This window comes from Saccopteryx leptura, chromosome 6, assembly GCF_036850995.1.
Source record: "Saccopteryx leptura isolate mSacLep1 chromosome 6, mSacLep1_pri_phased_curated, whole genome shotgun sequence".
Classification (NCBI taxonomy): Eukaryota; Metazoa; Chordata; class Mammalia; order Chiroptera; family Emballonuridae; genus Saccopteryx; species Saccopteryx leptura.
The window spans coordinates 46,968,619-46,992,258 of NC_089508.1; the positions used below are offsets into that span (position 1 = coordinate 46,968,619).

The following is a 23,640-nucleotide window of genomic DNA, read 5'->3' on the forward strand; positions in this document are numbered from 1 at the left end:
CACCTGTTCTCTTTCTGCTTTTTATCTCTCCCTTTCTCTCTCTCTCCCCCTTTCCCACAGCCAAGACTCATTTGAGTAAGTTGGCCCTGGGAGCTGAGGATGGCTCTATGGCAGGGGTCCCCAAACTACGGCCCGCGGGTCACATGCGGCCCCCTGAGACCATTTATCCGGCCCGCCACACTTCCGGAAGGGGCACCTCTTTCATTGGTGGTCAGTGAGAGGAGTCAAGTACGGTGTCGTTCACGTACAGTACTACTTCCGGTAACGTGGGACGTATGCATCACAGCTCTGGAAGCGCGTCCTATCACTTGTTAGGGCTAGCAGTGACAAATATGGATCTGGACATTGACCATTTCATTAGCCAAAAGCAGGACCATAGTTCCCATTGAAATACTGGTCAGTTTGTTGATTTAAATTTACTTGTTATTTATTTTAAATATTGTATTTGTTTCCGTTTTGTTTTTTTACTTTAAAATAAGATATGTGTAGTGTGCATGGGGATTTGTTCATAGTTTTTTTTTTTTATAGTCTGGCCCTCCAATGGTCTGAGGGACAGTAAACTGGCCCCCTGTGTAAAAAGTTTGGGGACCCCTGCTCTATGGTCTCATCTCAGGTGCTAAAAATAGCTCTGTTGCCGAGCAATGGAGCAGTAGCCCCAGATGGGCAGAGCATCGCCCCCTAGTGGGCTTGCTGGGTTTATCCTGGTTAGGGCGCATGTGGGAGTTTGTCTCTCTGCCTCCCTGCCTCTCACTTAATAAAGAGAAAAATAAAAAATATATAAATTATATAATTTAACCCTCACAATGATTCTGTGAGGTATGTACCATTATTCTCATTTTTATAAAAGGGAAGATAGGCACTGAGAGGTTAAGTAATTTACGCAAGTAACTTTACTAAGTTACACAGAACTGATAAGTGGTGGGGCCACACTTTTGAGATTTCTTCCTTCTAGATTCTATTTATTGAGACAGGCACGGAGAGAGAGAAGACAGGAACATCGACCTGCTCCTGTATGTGCCCTGACCAGGGAATTGAACCCAGCAACCTCCTTACTCCAGGATGTTGTTCCAAAAACCCAAGCTATCCGGCCAGGGTTCCCTTTAGATTTTAATGTTGGAGTGAATTGCAAACAGAGCTCTATACTGGTTTTGGGGGTCAGGGTCAATTTTACCAAGACATATACTACATACTGCCTGTGTCTAGGATGTACAATTTGCTGAATTTTGCCATATGTATATAACCTGTGAAATCATCATCATAATCAAAAACAGAATTCCACGCCCACTGAATTTCATCCTGTCCCATTGTTGTACATCCTCTCTTCTGCCTAGGCCCCAAGCAAGTGGAGATCCACTTCTGTGACTAAAAATTAGTTTGCATTTTCTTAAGTCTAATATAAATGGAATGATATATTGTGAGTTCATTTTGGTCGACTTCTTTCATTCTGCCTAATTTTTTAGTTCATCCACGTTGTTTCTATCAGTAGCTTGCTCCCCCCCCCCCCCTTAATGCTGAATAGTACTCCTTTATATGGATATATCATATTTTGTTCTCCCTTGCTTTTTATGGACATATGAGTTAATTTCAATTTGGGGCTATTGTGAACAAAGCTACTATGAACATTCATATTCAAATATGTATGGACATATGCTTTCCTTTCTTTTTGATACTAAGGCTATAATGGCGGTGTTCTGTGACAAGTTTATGTTTTACTTTTTAAAACTATCAAATGGTTTTTCAATATGGTTGTAAAGTACATTTAGTGTATTTGTTCCAGTTAATCTGCATCTTTGCCAATACTTGGCATAATTTTTTAATTTTAGTCTTTCTAGTCAATACTTAGTGGCATCTTATTGTGGTTGTAATTTTCATTTTTCCTGATGACTAACGATCTTCAGTATCTTTTCATGTGCTTTTTGGCCATGCATGTATCTTCTTTTGTGAAGTATCTGTTAAAATATTTTGTCAATTGGACTTCCTTATTATTGAGTTTTCAGAGTTCTCTATATATTCTAGATTCAAGTGCTTTGCCAGATACACATACTGCACTTTCTCCTAAAGACAAACACATAAAATTTTTCTCCTTTCTGTGGCATGCCTTTACATTATCTGTCTTGCAAACAACAAAACAATCTTTTATTGATAGAATCCCATTTTTCAATTTTGTTTTGTACTTTTCCTTTCCTAAGAAATCTTTGTCTCCTCCAAGGTAACAAAGATTTTCTTGTTTTCTTCGACAAGTTTTACGGGTTTTTTTTTTTGTATTTTTTTTGTATTTTTCTGAAGCTGGAAATTGGGAGAGACAGTCAGATAGACTCCCGCATGCGCCCGACCGGGATCCACCCGGCACGCCCACCAGGGGCGATGCTCTGCCCCTCCGGGGCGTTGCTCTGCCGCGACCAGAGCCACTCTAGCGCCTGGGGCAGAGGCCAAGGAGCCATCCCCAGCGCCCGGGCCGTCTTTGCTCCAAAGGAGCCTTGGCTGCGGGAGGGGAAGAGAGAGACAGAGAGGAAGGAGGGGGGGGGGTGGAGAAGCAAATGGGCGCTTCTCCTATGTGCCCTGGCCGGGAATCGAACCTGGGTCCCCCGCACGCCAGGCCGACGCTCTACTGCTGAGCCAACCGGCCAGGGCTCTTCGACAAGTTTTAGCTTTTATATTTAGTTCTGTGATCCACATCAAGTAGATTTCTCTAAAAAATAAAGATTCAGACAGCCTAGCTTTTCACCTAAAGGAACTAGAAAAAAGGACCAACTAAGCCCAAAGTTACTAGAAGGGAGAAGATAAAGATCAGAGCTCAAATAAATGAACTAGAGAATAGAAAAACAATAGAAATCAAAGAAATGAGTTGTTCTTTTTTGAAAAGAAAGAGTTGACAAATTCTAAGCTAGACCAGTGTTTTTAAACTGCCAGTCCATGGACCAGTGCCAGTCTGCCAGAAATATCATGCCAGTCTATGAAAGAGTTAACCACCCTTCTGGCAGAATACATCAGTAAGAATTAATTAGGAATTTATCTATTTCTTATAGGTTATCTAGTTTGTTGGTATATAATTGTTCACAGAGTTGTAATATCTCTTTTCATTTCTGATTTTCTTTTTCCTTAGTCTAGCTCAGTGTTTTCAACTGCCAGTCCCTGGATAGATACTGCCCCACAAGAGTTAACCACCCTGATGTTGTATTCTGCCAGAAGGGTGGTTAACTCTTTCACAGACTGGCATGATATTTCTGGCAGACTGGCACTGGTCCATGGACTGGCAGTTTAAAAACACTGGTCTAGCTTAGAATTTGTCAACTCTTTCTTTTCAAAAAAGAACAACTCATTTCTTTGATTTCTATTGTTTTTCTATTCTCTAGTTCATTTATTTGAGCTCTGATCTTTATCTTCTCCCTTCTAGTAACTTTGGGCTTAGTTGGTCCTTTTTTCTAGTTCCTTTAGGTGAAAAGCTAGGCTATTTTTTCCTTCTTTTTTTCTTATTTTTTAATGTAGGCATTTTTTACTATTCCCTTTAGCACTGCTTTTGCTGCATCCCATAATTTCTATGTTGTGTTGTTTTTTATGAGGTATTTTCTAATTTTCCTTTTGATTTCTTCTCTGACCCAATGGTTGTTCAATTTATTTTCCACATAGCTGTGAATTTTCCAGTTTTATTCTGTTATCGATTTCTAGTTTTATTCCATTGTGGTCAGTCAAGATATTTGGTATAATTTCAATTTTCTTACATTTGTTAAGACTCATTTTGTAACCCAATGTGTTCTATCCTTGGGAAATGTATATGTATGCTTGAGAACAATGAGTATTGTGCTGCTGTAGAATGGAATGTTCTGTATAAGTCTGTTAGGTTCATTTATAGTGTTGCTTTACTGCTGTTTTCTTTTTTTTTCTTTTCATTTTTCCGAAGCTGGAAACGGGGGAGGCAGTCAGACAGACTCCCGCATGTGCCCGACCAGGATCCACTCGGCACGCCCACCAGGGGGCGATGCTCTGCCCCTCTGGGGCATCGCTCTGTTGCATCGAGAGCCATTCTAGCACCTGAGGCAGAGGCCACAGAGCCATCCTCAAGTGCCCAGGCCATCCTTGCTCCAATGGAGCCTCGGCTGCGGGAGGGGAAGAGAGAGAGAGGAAGGAGAGGAGGAGGGGTGGAGAAGCAGATGGGCACTTCTCCTGTGCTCCCTGGCTGGGAATTGAACCCGGGACTCCTACACGCCAGGCCGACGCTCTACCGCTGAGCCAACCGGCCAGGGCCAACTGCTGTTTTCTTAATGATCTTCTGTCTGGATGTTCTAGCCATCATTGAAAATGGGGTCTTAAAAGTATCTTACTATTATGTTATTACTGTCTATTCCATCCTTCAACTCTTTCAATTATTTGCTTATGTTTAGATACCTTGATGTTGGTTGCATAAATCTTTATAAATTTTTATATTTTCCTGTGGACTGACCCTTTTATAACATGTCCTTCTTTGACCCTTATGAAAGTTATTGACTTAAAGTCTATTTTGTCTAAGTATAGCAATCTTTGCTCTTTTTATTTACTATTTGCATGGAATATGTTTTCCACCCATTCACTTTCAGTCTATGTGTATCCTTAAATCTAAAGTGAATTTCTTGCCCTGGCCATATAGCTCGGTTGGTTAGAGCCTCGTCCTGAAACACGGAGGCTGCCAGTTTGACCCCTAGTCAGGGCATATACAGGAACAGCTCGATGCTCCTGTCTTTCTCTCCCCGCCCCCCATACCTCTCTCACTGAAATCAAGAAATAAAATTTTAAAAAGATTAAGTTTCTTTAAAAAAATAAAAACAAGTGAATTTCTTGTAGACAACATGTAGTTGTGTCATTTGGTCTGATATTTTAATCCATTTACATTTAAGATAATTATTGATAAGAAAGGATTTACTATTACCGTTTAGTTGGGTTTTTTTGTTAGTCTCGTAGCTCTTGATCTGTCTTTTTCTGTTTTGCTGCCTTCCTTTGTGTTTTGTTTTGTATTGATATGTTTTTATTTTTTCCCTTTCTCTTTTGTGTAACTTCTATAGAGTATGTGTGCTTAAGCCTTGAGGCTTACAAAAAATATTTTAGTTATAAGTCTATTTTAAGCTGATAACAAAGTAAGTTCAATGCTTACCAAAACTCAACACTGATTTATCCACAATTAAAGTAACATATTATTCAGTAGTTGTCTCTGTATCTTTCCCAATGAGTTTCATACTCATGCTATTGAGTTACTGTCTAGCATCCTTCTGTTTCAACTTGAAGAACTCTCTTTAACATTTCATGTAAGGAAGGTTTAATAGTGATATATTCAGCTTTTGAAGAACAGTTTTGCAGAATATATTATTCTTAGCAGTTTTTATTTTCAGCACTTTTAAAAAGACCAGACTACAAGATGATCTTTTCTGGCCTGTCAGATTTGTACTATAAAATCTGCTTATAGTTTTATAGGGGTTCCCTTATATGTGACGAAGCCTCTTTGCTTGTCTCTATGCTTTCAAATTTTGTATTTGATTTTTTTTTAAAGGAACAGAGAGAGTCAGAGAGAGGGATAGGCAGTAATGGAGAGAGATGAGAAGCATCAATCATCAGTTTTTTGTTGTGCCACCTTAGTTGTTCATTGGTTGCTTTCTTGTATGTGCCTTGACCACGGGCCTTCAGCAGACCAAGTAAACCCTTGCTCGAGCCAGCGACCTTGGGTCCAAGCTGGTAAGCTTTTTGCTCAAGCCAGATGAGCCCATGCTCAAGCTGGTGACCTTGGGGTCTCGAACCTGGGTCCTTTCACATCCCAGTTTGACGCTCTATCCACTGTGCAACCACCTGGTCAGGCTGTCTTTGATTTTTGACAATTTGATAATGTGTCTTGCTGTGGATTTCTCTTTTTTGTATCCTTTGACTTATTGAATCTGTATGTCCATTTAATATCTCAGATTTCAGAAGCTTTCAGTCATTACCTCTTTGAATAAGCTTTCTGGTTCTTTCTCTCTAATCTGTCTGGAACTTAATGGTGGATATTGGTTTTCTTGATGGTATACCATAGTCTCTTTAATTTTGTTCATTCTTTTTTCTTTTTGCTCTTCTGACTGAATTCTAATGACTTGTCTTTGAGTCCATTGATCCTTTCTTCTCTTTGCTCTGATCAACTACTCAAGTGAAATTTTTCACTTGTTTTTGTGTTTTCAAGTCCACAATTTATGTTTTGTACTTTTTAATGTTTTCCATCTCTGCTGAAATTCTCATGCTTTGTTGAAATTATTCATGTTTTACTGACCACATTAGCATGAAATGTCAAAATACCTTTGTTGGTAATATCTTTTCTGTTTTGTTGTCTTAAAATGTTTTGTCTTTGGTATTTTGAGGTTTTACTCTAATGTGTTCATCTTAATTTGGCCTAACTTCAATTTTTTGGGCTTTCTGAATCTGAAACTTGCTGTCATTTTTAAATTTGAGCAGCCTTTAAGTCATTAATCTTTCAAATAATTTCTCTGAAATTACAATTATATATACAGTGTGTCCTTAAAGTCATAGTGCACTTTTGACCAGTCACAGGAAAGCAACAAAAGATGATAGAAATGTGAAATCTGCACCAAATAAAAGGAAAACCCTCCCAGTTTCTGTAGGATGATGTGGCAGCATGTGCGCATGCACAGATGATGATGTAACACCATGTATACAGTGGAGCAGCCCACGGCCATGCCAGTTGAGATGTGGATGGTACAGAGGAAAGTTCAGTGTGTTCTGTGGTTCGCTAAATTCAAATCTGTGACCAAAGTGCAACGTGAATATCGGTGCGTTTATAATGAAGTGCCACCACATAGGAATAACATTACTTGGTGGGATAAGCAATTGAAGGAAACCGGCAGTTTGGTGGAGAAACCCTGTTCTGGTAGGCCATCAGTCAGTGACAAGTCTGTAAAGGCTATACGGGATAGCTACCTAAGGAGCCCTAAAAAATCTGTGCATGAGCCCACATCGAACTGTACTGAATAGGTATGAAACTGGGAGAGTTTTTATTTTATTTGGTGCAGATTTCACATTTCTATCGTCTTTTGTTGCTTTCTTGTGACCGGTCAAAAGTGCACCATGACTTTACGGACATACTGTATATTGAGCCTGGTCATTATATCTTTATTCTCTTTTTAAATTGATTTCAGAAGGAGAGAGAGAGAAAAACATCAATTTGTTGTTCCACTTATTTATGCATTCATTGAATGATTCTTGTATGTGTCTTGAGGATTGAACCCATAACCTTGGAATATCAGGATGACATTCTAATCACTAAATACCTGGCCAGGGCTAAATTCTCTTAATCCTTTATTCATATTTTCCACTTTTTATTTTTCTGGGCTGAATTCTGGTTGATTTTTTTTACCCTCCGATCTTTTAATCTTTTAAACTGTTTAAGCTGTTGTTTAACCATCCGTTTCAGTTTCTATCTTTAATTATATTTTTCATTTAAAAATTGATTTATTTTCAAACATGCCTAGTCAGTACTGATTATTTCTTGATCACATATTAAGAGTTTAATTTTTACATTCACATAAATATTTATACATGAAATTCTGAAATCTTCAATCTTTGTAGGTAAGATTCCTTAGTGTAATTTTTAATTTTGAACTCATGTTCCTTGGAATTTTATATTCCAGGATTCTGGGTTTAATGTATACTTCTCATGAGACAATTTGCATTTGCTCTTTCCAGGTACTGGAGGTTACTATCCAGCCAAGCTAACAAACTGTATTTTCAAGTTGGTTTTTTTTCTCTATAGTCAAAGAAGTGGTGAATTAAGGCTTAGGACTTGTATGAGAATAAGCCTCATGTACTCTCATGGAAGATTTTTCTTTCACTAATCTGTATTTCTTTCACTCAGAGCCAAGGCAGAGGCAGGCACCAATCCCATCACCAACCTTTGAGGACCTGATTATTTTCCCCCTAATTCACTGAAAATGTAAAATTATAATTCAGGTTTTAGGCTAGCAGGAAGCTAATTACTACCCCCAACACCAAGACAAACATCTATGTGGTGCTTTATCACTGTGCATTCACTTCTCTTGTGGTTTCTTGACTGATACATTTCCTCACTTAGTGCAATCATTCATTGAAAAAAATTGAATACTCTTTGCAGCATTTTAAGGAATTTCTCTGAAATCTTTGTTCATTGAGATGGCACTTCTTTCTACTTCTATGAACTAAAAGATGAGGGTCATATACTAAGTATTAAGGGGAAAGAAAAATATTGCTTGAAAGTAAAAAAAGTTTTAAGTGGTAGAAAATGCGAAAGCAAGTAAATAATGAAGCACTAAATAAAAAATGGAGTTGATGGTATCAAGGAAAGTTCATAGGAAAGATCACCTGACAAAACTTTATAGCCCCTGGCTATATATATATCAGATAGGAGGCTATATACAGTAGCCTCCTATCTGATATATATCAGCCATGTAAACTTGGACAAGTTACTCCCCATTTATTTTTATATATATCATGGAGCTTGTAAAGACAAGTGTTATAAAGTGGTTTGAAAATATTATATCATATGTCTTCTGCTATAGAATTGTATCTCAAACTCTTGCCTTACAGCTAATCTCAGGAAAAATAGAATCAAGTTAATGGACAAAAACAGTTTAAAATCACAATTAAAGAATAAATCCAGCATTGAACTAAACCACTATTTCAGTAAATAGTAACTGGCTCATGATGAGAGATGTATTTGTTTTATAGGCTTCTTCTCTATTTAATAGAATTTTTTGAAACAAAATTAGCAGAGCCCTAATTACTATGGGCCACTTGCCATGATATAAAAATAGTTTTGCTAAGCAAAATATTGTAATATATAAAGTGGTTTTATTAGAATTTACCTATAGCAGTGAAAAGTAAATTATCTAATTAAACCAAGATAATCTAAGAGAATCTTAGCTTTCATAACATAGATAATCTTTTAGGCAAAAAAATTAAAGATCCCAGAAAGTGCACAAATTAATTTCCTTCAAATATTTATCAAAACTAAGTTAAACCCAAAATCTTAGCTTTCTAGATTTTAGACTTTTCAAGATAGTCTCTCAATAATATATTCTCCATTGTTCTAGTTGTTATGAGATAAAAATATAAAATAAGCCCTGGCCGGTTGGCTCAGCGGTAGAGCGTCGGCCTAGCGTGCGGAGGACCCGGGTTCGATTCCCGGCCAGGGCACACAGGAGAAGCGCCCATTTGCTTCTCCACCCCTCCGCCGCACTTTCCTCTCTGTCTCTCTCTTCCCCTCCCGCAGCCAAGGCTCCATTGGAGCAAAGATGGCCCGGGCGCAGGGGATGGCTCTGTGGCCTCTGCCTCAGGCGCTAGAGTGGCTCTGGTCGCAATATGGCGACGCCCAGGATGGGCAGAGCATCGCCCCCTGGTGGGCAGAGCGTCGCCCCATGGTGGGCGTGCCGGGTGGATCCCGGTCGGGCGCATGCGGGAGTCTGTCTGACTGTCTCTCCCCGTTTCCAGCTTCAGAAAAATGAAAAAAAAAATAAATAAATAAATAAATAAATTCTTTTCCTTAAAGGACTTTCCATTTTACATGGTAAGAATACTTTTGTGAGAAATAACAGGACATTTTAACAAAACCAAAGTACCTATAAGTTACATTGCATGTTATTTGACATACCAGCAATATTTTGAAGAATACATACATTGCCAGGGATAATAATAGCATCCATAAATGTAAAAGTTAAAATTTGTATTTTATTTTCCTAGATGTTTTGGTGTTGTGATTAAGTCACTGTATTTTATCCTGATTAAGCATCTGACATTCATGCTACCAATAAAAATGTCAATATGGGTCTCAAAGATGAACTCATTAATTTTGGCATGCAACACAATACTCCAAAGGTAGTATATTATCAACTCTCATTTAAAGTCCTTTTACTTGCTCCAATGCACTCATTTTATTAGATACAGTAGTCCCTCTTATCTATAGTTTTAGTTACCTGTGGTCAACTGTGGTTGGAAAATATTAAATGGAAAATTCCAGAAATAATTCATGAGTTTTAAATTGTGCACTGTTCGGGTAGTATAATGAAATCTTGCACCATTCTGCCATTTCGGTAGGGATGTGAATTATCCCTTTGTATAGTGCAATGATTTTTAACCTTTTTCATCTCACACATAAACTAATTACTAAAATTCTGCTGCAAACCAAAAAATATTTTTTGTTGATCTGACAAAAAAATACATGTAATTTTGGTTCAGTCACATTGGATGGCTATTGTGTTGGCTATTGTCATTCCTTAACAATCTGAGGGAACAAAGGTCTGCCCCTGACTAAATAGTTAGGTATTGCATTTTTTTTTTTTTTTTTTTACAGGGACAGAGTCGAAGAGAGGGATAGATAGAGACAGACAGACAGGAACGAAGAGAGATGAGAAGCATCAATCATCAGTATTTTGTTGTGACACCTTAGTTGTTCATTGATTGCTTTCTCATATGTGCCCTGACTGGGGGCTACAGCAGACTGGTAACCCCTTGCTCAAGCCAGCAACCTTGGGTCCAAGCTGGTGAGCTTTTGCTCAAACCAGATGAGCCCACGCTCAAACTGGCGACCTTGGGGTCTTGAATCTGGGTCCTCTGCATCCCAGTCCGATGCTCTATCCACTGCACACCGCCTGGTCAGGCGGTATCGCATGTTTTAAAAATTCTTGTGGCACAAGTCTAGAGTATCCACGCTATTATATAACTTACCTGTCCGTCAGTCATTTAGTAGCTGTCTTGGTTATCTGATTGACTATGGCAATATTGCAGTGCCTGTGTTCAAGTAACTCTTATTTTACTTAATAATATCCCCAAAGCATAAGAGTAGTGTTGTTGGCAATTTGGATATGCCCAAGAGAGGCCATAAAGTGCTTCCATTATGTGAAAAGGTATGTATGTACTAGTATATGAGGGCTTGGTACTATTCATGGTTTTAGGCACCCACTGGGGTGATCTTGGAATATATTCCATGCAAATAACAGGGGATCAGTGTAATTTATTGTAATGCCTAAAGTCTTCTATGCTAAAAGTACAAAAGTGAAACTTTTTCTGGTAAGGTAAATGATCTATTGATTACGCCAGAAAAAGTTTAATAGTTGTTTCTGGATTTGTGTACAGGTTTTGTTTTCCAACTATTTGCTTCCTGGAGGTTTAATGAGTTGAAAATCTATTTCAGCCTGAGTAGGTGGTGGTACAGTGGTTAGAACATAGGTATGGGATGCTGAGGACCCAGTTTGGAAACCCTGAGGTTGCCATCTTGAGCACAGGGTCGCTAGCTTGAGCATGGGATTACAGACATGACCTCATAGTCGCTGGCTTGAGCCCAAGGTGACTGGCTTGATCAAGAGATCACTGACTCAGCTGGAGCTGCCCAGTCAAGGTACATATGAGAAAGCCATCAATGAACAACTAAGGTGCCACAACTATGACTTGATGCTTGTCATCTCTCTTCCTTCCTGTCTGTCTGTCCCTCTCTCTGTCTCCCTTGCCAAAAAAAAAGAAAAAGAAAAAAGAAAAAGAAAACTATTTCAGAAAGTGCTATTTCCTTTTACCTCAGTTATGTTCAAGTGTAGTCAACATAAGAAAGAGTGGGTTAGGCAGTCTTAGCTTTCTGAAAATGTAATCAGTTTTAGAAGAACCACCAAAATATGTTGAAACTAGTGATGGTTGTTTTACTAACTTCATTTTTTGCACACTCTATCATTTCTTGTAACTAAATCCTAAAAGTCAGAATGTTTTTATTTAGTGAGAAGTGGATACAACAATTGCTTAAAATAAATCAACAGTAAAATAAACAGTAAAATAAAATTGGTATTTAATATGACAGTGAAGACAGAGTGATTTGGTAATCAAGGCACACCTATGCAAAGCCAATAGAGGTCCTTCTGGTTAAAAATATCAAAGATCAGATATTTTGTATTTCTTTTTTTTTTAATTGTTAGAGGAGTGGTGGCAGAGACAGCCTCCCGCTCTGACTGGGATCCACTGTGCAAGCACCCTACAAGGGTGGGATGGGGGGTGCTCTGCCCATCTGGGGCACTGTTACCATGGCTCAACAATAGAGCTATTCTTAATGCTTGAGGTGGAGGCCACAGAGCCATCCTTAGCACCTGGGGCCAACTCACTTCAATGGAGCCATGGCTGCAAGAGAGGTAGGGAAGGGTGGAGGGAGAGAGAAGTTAGAGGGGGAGGGGTAGAGAAGCTTCTCCTGTGTGCCCTGACCCTGACCGGGACTCAAACCCAGGACATCCACTGGCCGGGCTGACACTCTACCACTGAGCCAACCCGCCAGGGCTGATGTTCTGTATTTGTAACCAGATAAACCTCCCCTACCGTTCTGCTCACTGGGAATATGAATATCTCACTGGGAAAGCTCTTCATTAATTCTGAAGGATTAATGGGAAGTGTACTTCTAGTTCCTTGAAATTGATATAAAAATTTGAACTCAAATATTCATTTAAATACAGTTTCTTCTAGATTTTTTCTAATGAATAGGAAAATTATTTCTGGTTAAGAGACCTCTTCTTAAACAGACTGAACACTTAAGTACAGTGATATGTCTTAAATAGTTAATTTGATTATAAAAAGACAAGAATAGACAGACAACTTACACTTTTTAAAAGACACTACAAAAAGAAATAGCTTTAGTGTAGCTTCTTTCCAAATTATATTTTCTAGGTTAATAGTTTTATTGCTTTTTAAAAAGAACATCATACAAACAAGATTCATTTAACAGGAAAACTTTTAGACATTTAAATTCTCCCTCACTAGCTGGGAATATTAACAATAAAAAAAAATCTTAAAATCCAATCTAGTTATTATGTAGTTTATGTTATAGAAGTATACTTTTAGAATTGTGAGCTTAATTATAGGGGCTTTTTTTTTCCTATTGTGATAGTGTTTAGTCACTTTGTGTTTATCTCAGGGTGAGAAGTATGACTGGGAACCTTTTGGGGCAGTGAAAATACTGTATTTCTTAATCTGGTGGTAACATGAATGCATATGTAAATTTCACCTAGCTGTACATTTAAGATTTGTGCACTTTATGGTGTATGTTATAGCTCAAGATAAAAGTAGAAAGTGTTTAGCTACTTTATGAAATACTCACCAACTATTTTATATTGGACCCTTAATATAATTTATAAGTCACAATGTATAGAGAAAAAATACCTGTCTGATGCTCATGACATAAGAATTGCTAGTTATGCCCCGGCCAGATAGCTCAGTTGGTTGAGCATCATCCTCAAGTGCAGAGGTTTCTGGTTCAATCGCTGGGCAAGGTACATACAGGAACAGCTCAATGTTTCTGTCTGTCTGCCTGCCTGCCTATCTCTCTCTCCCCCTTCCTCTCTCACTGAAACAAAACAAAACAAACAAAAAAAAGAATTCCTAGTTACGTTCAGGTAAAGCTTCAGTCAAGAGAGGTCACTGGTGCCCTAACTGGTAGCTCAGGTGGTTAGAACATCATCCTGATGCCAACGCTATAGGTTCAATCCCCAGTCAGGGCACATACAGGAAACAACCAACAAATGCATAAATAAGCGGAACAGCAATGTTTCTTTCTCTCTCTTCCCCCTTTCCCCTCTCTCTACAATCAATCAATAAAACATTAAAAGAAGAGAGGTCACTGATATTGTATCAGAAATGGTGTCAGAAGGAATACAATGTATCAGTTTAACTATAAAGGAGAGAAGTGTATTCAAGTTTAAAAAACAACTAGAAGATCAGAACATCATCAAATAAGTGACGTAACTATGGGCATGATTTTTTGATTTATGATTACCCATGTTTTTCATTTATGCTTCTTACTGTTTGATTTTTAATATTGCATTGCTTGGACTTCCAAAAGATGGTAAAAAAAAAAAAAGAATGAAAGTTTTGTTAGTTATTTTCAACTGTTTTTAGTGTGCTAAAAAGCTGAAGTTATGACTGGATTTAAAAATTACGCACTCCACTTCCTATTGACTAAGGGAGACAGAGTTGATTTATATATGCAGGAAATATAAACACTGATTCTGCATCATTTTTACCTTTGCAGATAACTATGTTAATTCTCATCACCTCCAAAAGCCTTTGAGAGGATTAGCTGCATAGACCAATATTGTTCTATATTAGTCAGTATTAAGTATATGATGTCACCTTGTTTCCTCCCTCCTGAAGCTATATTTTTGCAGTGTGTGTGTGTGGGGAGGTACTTTTTGGACAATTCTCAAAATTCTGTGGCTGAAATACCAGTAGCTGACATATATGATTGACAGCCTTACACTCCCAAACCTGTTTGAAATGGGTCAAATACCTAAGCTCCGCAGAACAATGCAATCAAACCAGTAATTCCCCATAAAAAGAGAAAGGGGGTGTGATTAGCTTCCAGCTATTAAGCAAGTTATTGCAAAAACAGTTTGGTGGTTTGTTTCTGCAACAGGCACAGGGAAAGCTAGTATTTTCTTAATTAGCTCCCCCCCCCAAAAAAAAGAGAGAGAGAGAGAGAGACTAGGCTGTAAGAGGTAGGAAAAGCATCAAGCAGCTGGGGCAAACATTAAGGGCTTTGAGGATGGAGGTCTTTGGATTGACCCGAGGCATTAGTTATTGATTATTAAACCCTGCTGGAGAACTATCGAACGGAATTTGTGTGAGGCTCATCGAGCCACAGGAAAGGAGATGCAGGAGGGAATATAAGCTTCTAATAAAAGAAACGCAGCAACAATAGCAGAGGAACAGCTCTGCCTGGTGACGTAATGGCTGGCAGCAGTCCAGCTTCAGCAGAGCTGCTGCTACCTCAGCATCCAACCTCTCTCAACACAGTCCAGCTTCGGCAGCTACCGGGCTGCTACTTCTTGCGATGCCACCAGCATCTTACCTTAGAGGGCTAGAACACCGAACAAAGGGTCGTCCTGCTGCGTTAAGTTGTCAGAAAACACACTTACTCACTCATCCCTCCCCCCCCCCACCCCGCGCCCAAGCCCCTCAATAACCTAATCAATCAGCTGCTCAAGTTTAGAACGAGAACACTGGCGTGCCCTCCGGGCGTGCCTCAGTTTCCCCAAACTGGTCTCGGGTCCTCTCCTCGCTCGCATCGCCCCCCACCCACCCCCCGTGCTCAGCCGGAGTTGCTCGCGGCGGCGGCCCCGCTCGCCGGTCCTCCCGCCTTACCTCCGCCAGGTAGAGGTTGAGGAGACAGAGCGTGGAGAACTGGAGGCAGGAGGGGAAGCAGTAGAGCAGCCAGTGCGGGAAGAAGTGCAGGTGAGCGGGCGGCCGGAGCAGGGGCAGCGAGCCGCTGAGCGAGAAGGCGGCGGAGAAGAGGGTGGTCCTGAGCGCTGCCCACAGGAGGCAGAGGAAGAGGCAGAGGCTCTGGTAACTCAGCCGCCGCTCGCGGTACAGAAGCAGCCGCCACAGCTGCAGGTAGGCAAAGGCGAAGAGCGCGGCGTAGAGCAGGGCGTGCAGGACGCTCAGCGCCAACTGCACGGAGCCCGGCACCGCGGCGCCTGAGGCGGCAGCGACGGCGCCTTCGCCTCCGCCGCTCTCGCCGGGCGTCGAGGGCTCGCGGCCGGCCGCGGGGGCGGCGGCGGCCACGGGACCCGGCACGGACACCCTCATGAGGGGGCTGGGGGGCGGGAGAGAGCGCGCGGGAAGGAAGGGGCAGGGCTCGGAGCCGCCGTCGAGGGGCAGAAGGGTTTCTGCCTTACCCCCCACCCACCCCAACCTCCAACCCCAGGAAGCGCCGTGACAGGACCCGGAGCCCCGCGCAGAGCAGCCGCGGCTCCTTCGACCCCGCCTCCTCTCCCCGCCCCCCCGGGGGTCTCGGCTCCTCCTGCTGCGGCTCCGCTCCGTAGCTGCAAAAAACAACTCTCCACTGGAGACAATCAGCTGAGAAACCCGAGCATTTGAGGCGCTCGCTCCGCACCGTGGGCTCGCGCCGATTGGGCCAGGCGGGCACGCCCCCTGCGCGCCGCGCTCGGAAGCCCACGGGCCGTCGGACCCGTCGCTCTAGGGTACCACGGTCTGATTGGGCGCCCGCTTTCTCCACTTTCTCCCTCCCTTGCACTCCCCACCCACGTTGCCGATTGGCCCAGCAACTGCACAGCCCCGTTCGCACCGGCGGGAGGACTCGGTTGTCGCCTGTCACCTGGGGCGGGTCTCGCTCCACTCCGTGCGCTTCCAATTGGTTGGAGAGGTCTCACGTAAGGAGCACGAGGAGAGGGAGGAGCCTCGGGGATTGCCTTTATTTTTTGTACTGCGGGCGGATTCCACCGAGCGGTGGCGGCCGGAGGCGCTGCGCTCTCACAGGTAGCTGTAGTGGTTCGTGGCTGCGGGGCGAGCGGGGCGAGCGGGGCGAGGACCCGCCTCCTGCCTCTCCATCAAGTAGCAGGAGCTGTCAGTCGCGCGCAGACAGGTAGGTGGCGGCGCGGGTGCTCCAGGCCAGGGACTCCGGGCTCTGACTTCAGGGACGGTGATGGAGACTGGTGGCTCGCCCCAGGGCCGCGCCGCCAAGTCCCGGAGTTTGGCTTAGAAGGGGCCTGACCTGGGTTCTTCCGGGGGCATTGTGTTGACTTCTTTCCTGGCGTGATCGGCGAGAAAAACGTGAGCCCTTGAAGGGGAGAGAGAAGGGAATGAGGTGCAGGGTGAACCGAAGTTCCAGGGAAGATTCTTCCCTTCGGGAACTGCTTCCTAGGGAAGAGTGGTGTTAGGATGAGGAGAGCCTAGCAATGTAAATAGGAGGATCGTGGCCCTTTGAAATTTAGAATTTGGAAAGATGCTGTGGGCATAAGTTTAGGAAAAAGGCAGAACTAGAACTCTATGTTTTTGATGAATGTCTAGAGAAGACGTAGGATAGTCTGTGCTCCTTAAATTCCTCGTGTATTCTTCAAGTCTTGGTCCTGTCTGTGGTAAATTTTGGCGCTCTTGGTTCCTGGAGCTCAGAGACACAAAACAAAAACTCTGCTGCTGCTATGAGTGAGGAATAAATACGTTTTCCAACATGTATTGGGCTGACACATAACATTTGTTGACCTCTTTTTTTTTTTTGGTGTTTAGTAATAAAATCAGCATAATGCAAAATTGGAGAAAATAATTCATGTTCTCCTTAGAATGAGGCGGACACCATAAATTCAGTATATCTGAAAGACCCTGACGCATTTACTGGTGCAGTCAAGACCCAGCCTTTACTCAGTCACTATTCTTCGCTCTAATGCTTTGTCCAAGAAGAGGGTTACCTTCTTTCCTCGTTAGTGATCGCAGAAAACTAAAGTCTTATTTTGTACTGCAGATTCTGGGGCAGCAGTTCACTCAAGCACCAGAAGCTGGTGTGATTTGGGTTCTTTATAGGTGTGGTGACAAGCTGTGATAGATGATTAGGCCTAGCACTTTTATGTGGATATCTTTCAGATCAAACAGTCAGCTGAGCATCTGTGCAGTGCAGCCTGCTGTAGGGTACAACTTGCTGTAGTTAACAGGCTGAATCCAACAATTCTTTAGAGAAGGTTCTCATGTTTATTGGAGTGTACGAAATTCACCTAATGGGTTCCTAGAGCATGTGGTTTGGACAGTACACAGTACTACTTGAGAGGGAACAGAATGCTCATGGCAACAGTGAGTTAACTGCACTTACGTGCTTCACATAAATTAAGCATGAACTCAGAGTTACGTGATTTGAGGCACTTGGCAAAATCAGGGGAACCGGATGTAGACACGGTCTGTTTTTGTATTTTCCATAGTCAATGAGGTGCAAATTTTAGATCATGTATAGAGTTTTGCCATGAAGATTTTTTTCCTTTTTCTGCTATACATATTCTCTGCTCAAAGTGATAGTTAACATCTGGATAGTACTCATACTCGTATTAGGTCTTTGCTTGTGAGACTTTTTATGCCAGTGTCTTGTAAGTCTGGATACCCTCCTCGTTTCTCCTTTTTTTTAGGGGGTGTGTGTTGGGGTAGGAGGGGAGAGAAAGGATTTTGTCCCAATTGTCTTGAAGCGGCTGTAAAGTAGAGAGATGCTGACGACATGAATTCCTTTTGTGGTCTCTTTTGGGTCTTAAATGATAAGCTGTGATGTGTTCTAATCACTGTTTTATTTGAGGCTGGTTGAGTGAGCAGCTTCTGTTCTATAGTTGCAGTATTAAACCATAAGTAAGCTATTTTTTTTTTTTTTTTGGTCAAAATACCCTTACAGGAATTTTGTAAGCATTAAGTGCCCCATTTATTGCAAAATATGAAACATGTCTTTTCCCAGAGAATGATGTCTATAGTTCTCAGTATAATTTGTTTAAGGTTTACAGCTGTTAATTTCCTCTTTCTCTTGGGAGGGAAAATCATTAGTTTTATGGTTAATCGTAAGTGGAATTTAGGCCTATAAAGGGGAAATGAATCAAAGGTCTTCCAGAAAAGCTTGTTGCTAGATATTTTAAAATCGGAACATCACCCCCTGGTGGGCATGCCGGGTGGATCCCGGTCGGGCGCTTGCGGGAGTCTGTCTGACTGCCTCCCCGTTTCCAGCTTCAGAAAAATACAAAAAAAAAAAAAAAATTACCCATAAAGATAGGGGTAGAATTTTTCAGTAAAGAATAAAATGATAAAAGAGTGAATTTAGTAAAAAAGTTAAACTATATTGGATATTTACTCTGGTCTTTCAATATTATTAATAAGCATACAACACCTCTCCCTAAGGAATAGGTATATCTTAAAAAAAAAAAAAAAGAGCTAATTACCCATAATTACTTCTTATATTCTTTTCATTAGAGCTAATATATATCAAACAGTGAAAGAATTTGCCATCAATTTTTAATAATGAGCCAAGAGTTCAAAAACTGAAGTAGACAGAGGAGTGAGGACTGTGAGAGGTATATAAAAAAGTAATTTTAATGATATAATTGAGGGGTACCCTTGACATTAAAATTGATTATGCATTATAGCCATTTTAAGCCAGCATATTTTATAGCCATTTTATATTAATGGGAATGGTTTAAAATAGGTCATCCAAGATTTTCTTTATATTCCAGGGGTGGGGGAAATGCATGCATCCTGAGCCTAAGGGAATAACTTGTTACTAATAAAATAACGCCAACCTAATTAAAAGGTGAAATATTTAAGTAAAAGCACAACTAAAATAGTCAAGTATAAAACATCATATTTCCTGTCTTTGTGGTTACAATTCAATTATTTTAACACTAAACTGAACATTAGGGTTAACATATGATTCTTTCTCCCTAGAATGTGTATTTCTTTTTAAAAGAAATTACTTGTGTGTAATGAAATCTTCTATAGCTTCTACTCATATTAGTCCAATCTACCCTGTGGCCACAGAAGAGTGTTCATTTCAAATGAATAAAATGCATTTGCCCAGAGACATGGTCTCCTCATAAAAAGATCTTTAAACTGAAGAAAAGGTAAGCGTGGATGGCCAGTGGTGGGGAAAAAGAACACCCGGTGAGAACAGAGTGAAAACAAAGATACAGAAAGTACTTGGTGACATTTTTTTTCTCCAGCTGTTAGAAAATGGAATCGAAAACAGGACTATAATGCTTCAAAAACTAAAAGATCAGAACAAAGTGATGAGTACCTGGGGAGAAATGTGACCTTGTTACCTTGGTGTGGTAGTTCATTAGCATGGGATCAATAGTTCAGTTTTTCTCTCAGATATAAGGTAGAATTACACTACCTTTCTGCACTTCCAGCCTCCAGTGAAGTTTGAGACCACCACTAGTGACTTACTCTGACCAATAAAATGTGAGCAAAAGTGGTAAATCTCTTTCAGGCAACAGTTTTAACAGCTACTGTGTAATATGCGAGACTTTATTTTCTTCTGTCACAGTTACTAAAAATGCTCAAATGGTGACTATTTATCAGCATCTGTCCCAGAATGAAGGACATAAAAGAGAACCCACAGCTGATACGCAATGAGCATATGACAGGAAGAAACAAACCTTGGTGTGTTAAGCCACTGAGATTTGAAGAGTTACTATTGCAAAACAACCTAATTTATCTTCACTAGTATACAAACTAGTAGGAGTGAGATTCTGCCCTAACAGGAACTCCAAAATACTGTATCAGTAATCAAGCAGAAGAGGATACTGTTCTGGGCCCTTTCCAAGAGACACTTTTTCCCCCAAGGAAACTTATCAGAGACAGGAGCTCAGCAAATGATCCACATTAATGAGTGACAAAACATTTTACGGTACTGTCACAACAATAATTTGGAAGAGGCATGTACCTAATGAATTTATGAGCATGTACCCGGGTGGCTAAAGGACTTATTTATAGCCCTAAGAGAAGAGGTTAGAAGACAGAAGATGAGTACTTGTGTGAGAGTTGCTGTTAGTTACGTGTAACAAGGTATTAAAAAAAGGTAGTCAAAGAAGAGCCACCATTCAAGAGACTAGCTGTTCAAAACTTAATCCTTTAGTCCTTATTCTTGTATGGTCGGTCAGGAAGCAAGCTGAAAAAAACTGCTCAGCCATGGAAAGAGTTCATAGTCTCTACAGTCAACTTCAGATGTGTTCAAGGATAATAAAAATAAAAAAGGGACCTCTTTCTGGGCAAAGCCAAGGATCATGAAGAACCATACCCTAGCATGGTGGTCTACTACAATAATGAGATAAACTCAGAAATTGAGTGTAAATGTTTAGAACCTTATTATAGCAACTTCATATATTTACAAATAAAATGCTAAGGGCAACAAAAGTTTTTGTTTGGCACCAAAATACTGAGAGAGCCCCCAGAGGGAAATAAGGAAGAAGTACTTTATGGGGAAAACACTGATATTTCTGCTGGTGAGGGAAGGCGGCAAGGATTTATCTTCATGTTTCTCTAGTCAGGTGGAGCAGCTGGTGGTCATCTTCAGCTTGAGCATTCCCATTTTGGGATTGGGTCCTGCTTTAAGTGTTTGAAAGACCATTGTGCTAAAGTAATCAGCCCTCCTAGAACAACAATATCCTTTGTGCATTTGGACACATTTCCATCCGGGGCGTCGCTGTGTCCTGACCAGAGCCACTCTAGCACCTGGGGCAGAGGCCAAGGAGCCATCCCCAGTGCCCAGGCCATCTTTTGCTCCAATGGAGCCTTGGCTGTGGGAGGGGAAGAGAGAGACAGAGAGGAAGGAGAGGGGGAGGGGTGGAGAAGCAGATGGGCGCTTCTCCTGTGTGCCCTGGCCGGGAATCGAACCCGGGACTTACGCACGCCAGGCCGACGCTCTACCACTGAGCCAACCGGCCAGGGCAATGGGTAATTTTTGCTTCCCCCAACCCATCTCCTGTTTTAAGATGGTGATCTTTTGTTTGAAAATAAAGTTAAAACAGAATTTTCACTGATAACTGTAGGTATATGTTTACTTTGTAGAAGTATGATATTTTTATATTATATAAATTTTCTTAACTATCTTCTTTTTAATATAGATAATGTAGGTTATCAGTAGAAAAGCTTCCTGAAAGAACAAAATTGTTTAAGAAAAATTTGACCAGAAGAGAATTAAAAGCAGATACAGAGGACAGTGTAGAAGTAAGTACAGCATGAAAGAAGATGAGAGGAGTATCTCAGAAAATAGAACTGAATTGAAAAGATATTTTAATTGATAAGCTGTATAAATAAATCAAAGTCTTGGGCATTAAAAATGTGTATTAAGAAAGAATGTTTGCAAGTAGTTTTAATAGCTGTCTTGGGGATTTAAAGTAAAAAGAATGTAAAGGTAGTAGACATATTTTGAATGTCTGACTCCCATGTTAATGGTATTAAATAACTGTGTATTAATTGCAAATCTCTTGGTAGAGAAAGATAAAATGCCCAATTTAAAAAATGAATTGGATGTTTGAGAATAAAATTTAGAACCCTTAAAAATAACATTTAGCCTGACTGGTGGTTGCACAGTGGTTAGAGTGTTGACCAGGTATGCTGAGGTCCCAGGTTCAAGACCCCTAGATTGCCAGCTTGAGCGTGGGTTCGCTGGTTTGAGCGTGGGATCATTAACATGATCCCTTGGTTGCTGACTTGAGCCCAAAGGTTACTGGCTTGAAGCCCAAGGTCACTGGCTTGAGCAAGGGGTCACTGGCTAGGCTGGAGCCGCCTGGTTAAGACAATCAATGAATCACTAAAGTGCAGCAACTACAAGGTGATGCTTCTCATCTCTCTCTCTTCTTTCCTCTCTCTCAAAAAAAAATTAGTTTCACATACTTCAGTAACTACCTGTTCAACTTAATATACTTAATATGCATTTTCCTGATACCTTTTACAAGTATCAAAAATCAGTAGCATTATCAAATCAATATCACTATGTATCCTCCCCTCTCAAATTTTTACTGGAAGGAAATAGAAATAATAAGGTACTAGCAAAATCAACTATATAAATAATCTCTTATGTTATTCTTTTTACAGATTTTACTTCATTCATTTAACAATTTATTCAGCAAAACTTTGTTGAATACCTACTCTTGCCAAATATTGTCTGAGGCAACCACAGAGCACACAGTGAATGAAACAGACAGAATCTCCTGCTTATTATCTACAACTACAGCTGATGATGTCTTTCAGTTTCAGTGTATTTAGAATTGGCATCTCTTTTGTCGTGATGTGTATTGTTCATAAATCAGCAGTCATCTGTCTACCAGAACTGAGTCCTCAGAAATATTTCAGTACCTTGCAAGCAGGAAAAGCCTCCTTAGCTTATTTTTGTCAAGCTGGTAAGTCTTTTTTATATTCTGATTTTTATGACATTTCGATTATCATTTAATCAATATGCTCAGTGGGAATTAATTGTTAGGATTAATAATATGTGCTACAAAGCTGCTACTATCGTATGCCTACCTGGATTTAAATCCTGATTCTGCCACTTCACCTGTTGTGTGATCTTGGTTAAGTCACTCTCTCTTTCTTTTGTCATCCATAAGAAGGAACTAACACTGGCTTTATAAATTTGTTGTGAGGATAAAGGACTTTACACATGTGACTAGTCCATAGAAAATACTAGATAGAAATAAACTCTTAATATAAAAACATCTGAATTTTGTCTAGTCATTTCTTTTTTTTTAATTTTCTCTCTCTCTCTCTCTCTTTTTTTTTTTTGTATTTTTCTGAAGTTGGAAATGGGGACGCAGTCAGACATACTCCTGCATGTACCCGACTGGGATCCACCCGGCATGCCCACCAGGGGGCGATGCTCTGCCCATCTGGGGCGTTGCTCTGTTGCAACCAGAGCCATTCTAGCGCCTGAGGCAGAGGCCACGGAGCTATCCTCAGCGCCCGGGCCAACTTTGCTCCAATGGAGCCTCGGCTGCAGGAGGGGAAGAGAGAGACAGAGAGGAAGAAGAAGGGGAGTGGTGGAGAAGCAAATGGGTGCTTCTCCTGTGTGCCCTGGCAGGGAATCAAACCCGGGACTCCTGCACGCCAGGCAGACGCTCTACCACTGAGCCAACTGGCCAGGGCCATTTCTTTTTTTTTAAAATTTATTATTAATTTTAATGGGGTGACATTGATCAATCAGGGTACATATGTTCAGAGAAAATATCTCAAGATTATTGTCTAGTCATTTCTGAAAGTGTACTTTTTCATACTTTTAGCATGTAAATACTTTAAAAGTGGTTTTAAAATTTAAATGTAGTGTAAGTAATGCTTTAATTTAGTACTCTGCTTTAGCTATATCATTAATTAAACTGAGTTAACCGACAAGTC

The 23,640-nt window shown here is 40.7% G+C and overlaps 2 protein-coding genes across 5 annotated transcripts in view; one reads left to right on the forward strand and one right to left on the reverse strand.

The window, feature by feature from the left end:
* Positions 1-15,660, reverse strand: part of GPR137C (G protein-coupled receptor 137C) — a 67,871-nt gene extending 52,211 nt beyond the window's left edge. For all 3 annotated transcript variants that reach the window (XM_066343040.1, XM_066343038.1, XM_066343041.1), the window contains exon 1: positions 15,142-15,660. In XM_066343040.1, the coding sequence (XP_066199137.1) occupies positions 15,142-15,585 (444 nt within the window). In that variant the 5' untranslated portion in view covers positions 15,586-15,660. The remainder of the gene's footprint in view (positions 1-15,141) is intronic.
* Positions 15,661-16,221: 561 nt separating this feature from the next.
* The window catches only part of TXNDC16 (thioredoxin domain containing 16), a 91,452-nt gene continuing 84,033 nt past the window's right edge, over positions 16,222-23,640 (forward strand). Inside the window, exons 1-3 of one of the 2 annotated variants that reach the window (XM_066342112.1) lie at positions 16,222-16,381; positions 21,375-21,477; positions 22,348-22,652. In XM_066342112.1, coding sequence (XP_066198209.1) covers positions 22,445-22,652 — 208 coding nt within the window. In that variant the 5' untranslated portion in view covers positions 16,222-16,381; positions 21,375-21,477; positions 22,348-22,444. The remainder of the gene's footprint in view (positions 16,382-21,374; positions 21,478-22,347; positions 22,653-23,640) is intronic. The other variant, XM_066342111.1, reaches the window with a different exon arrangement.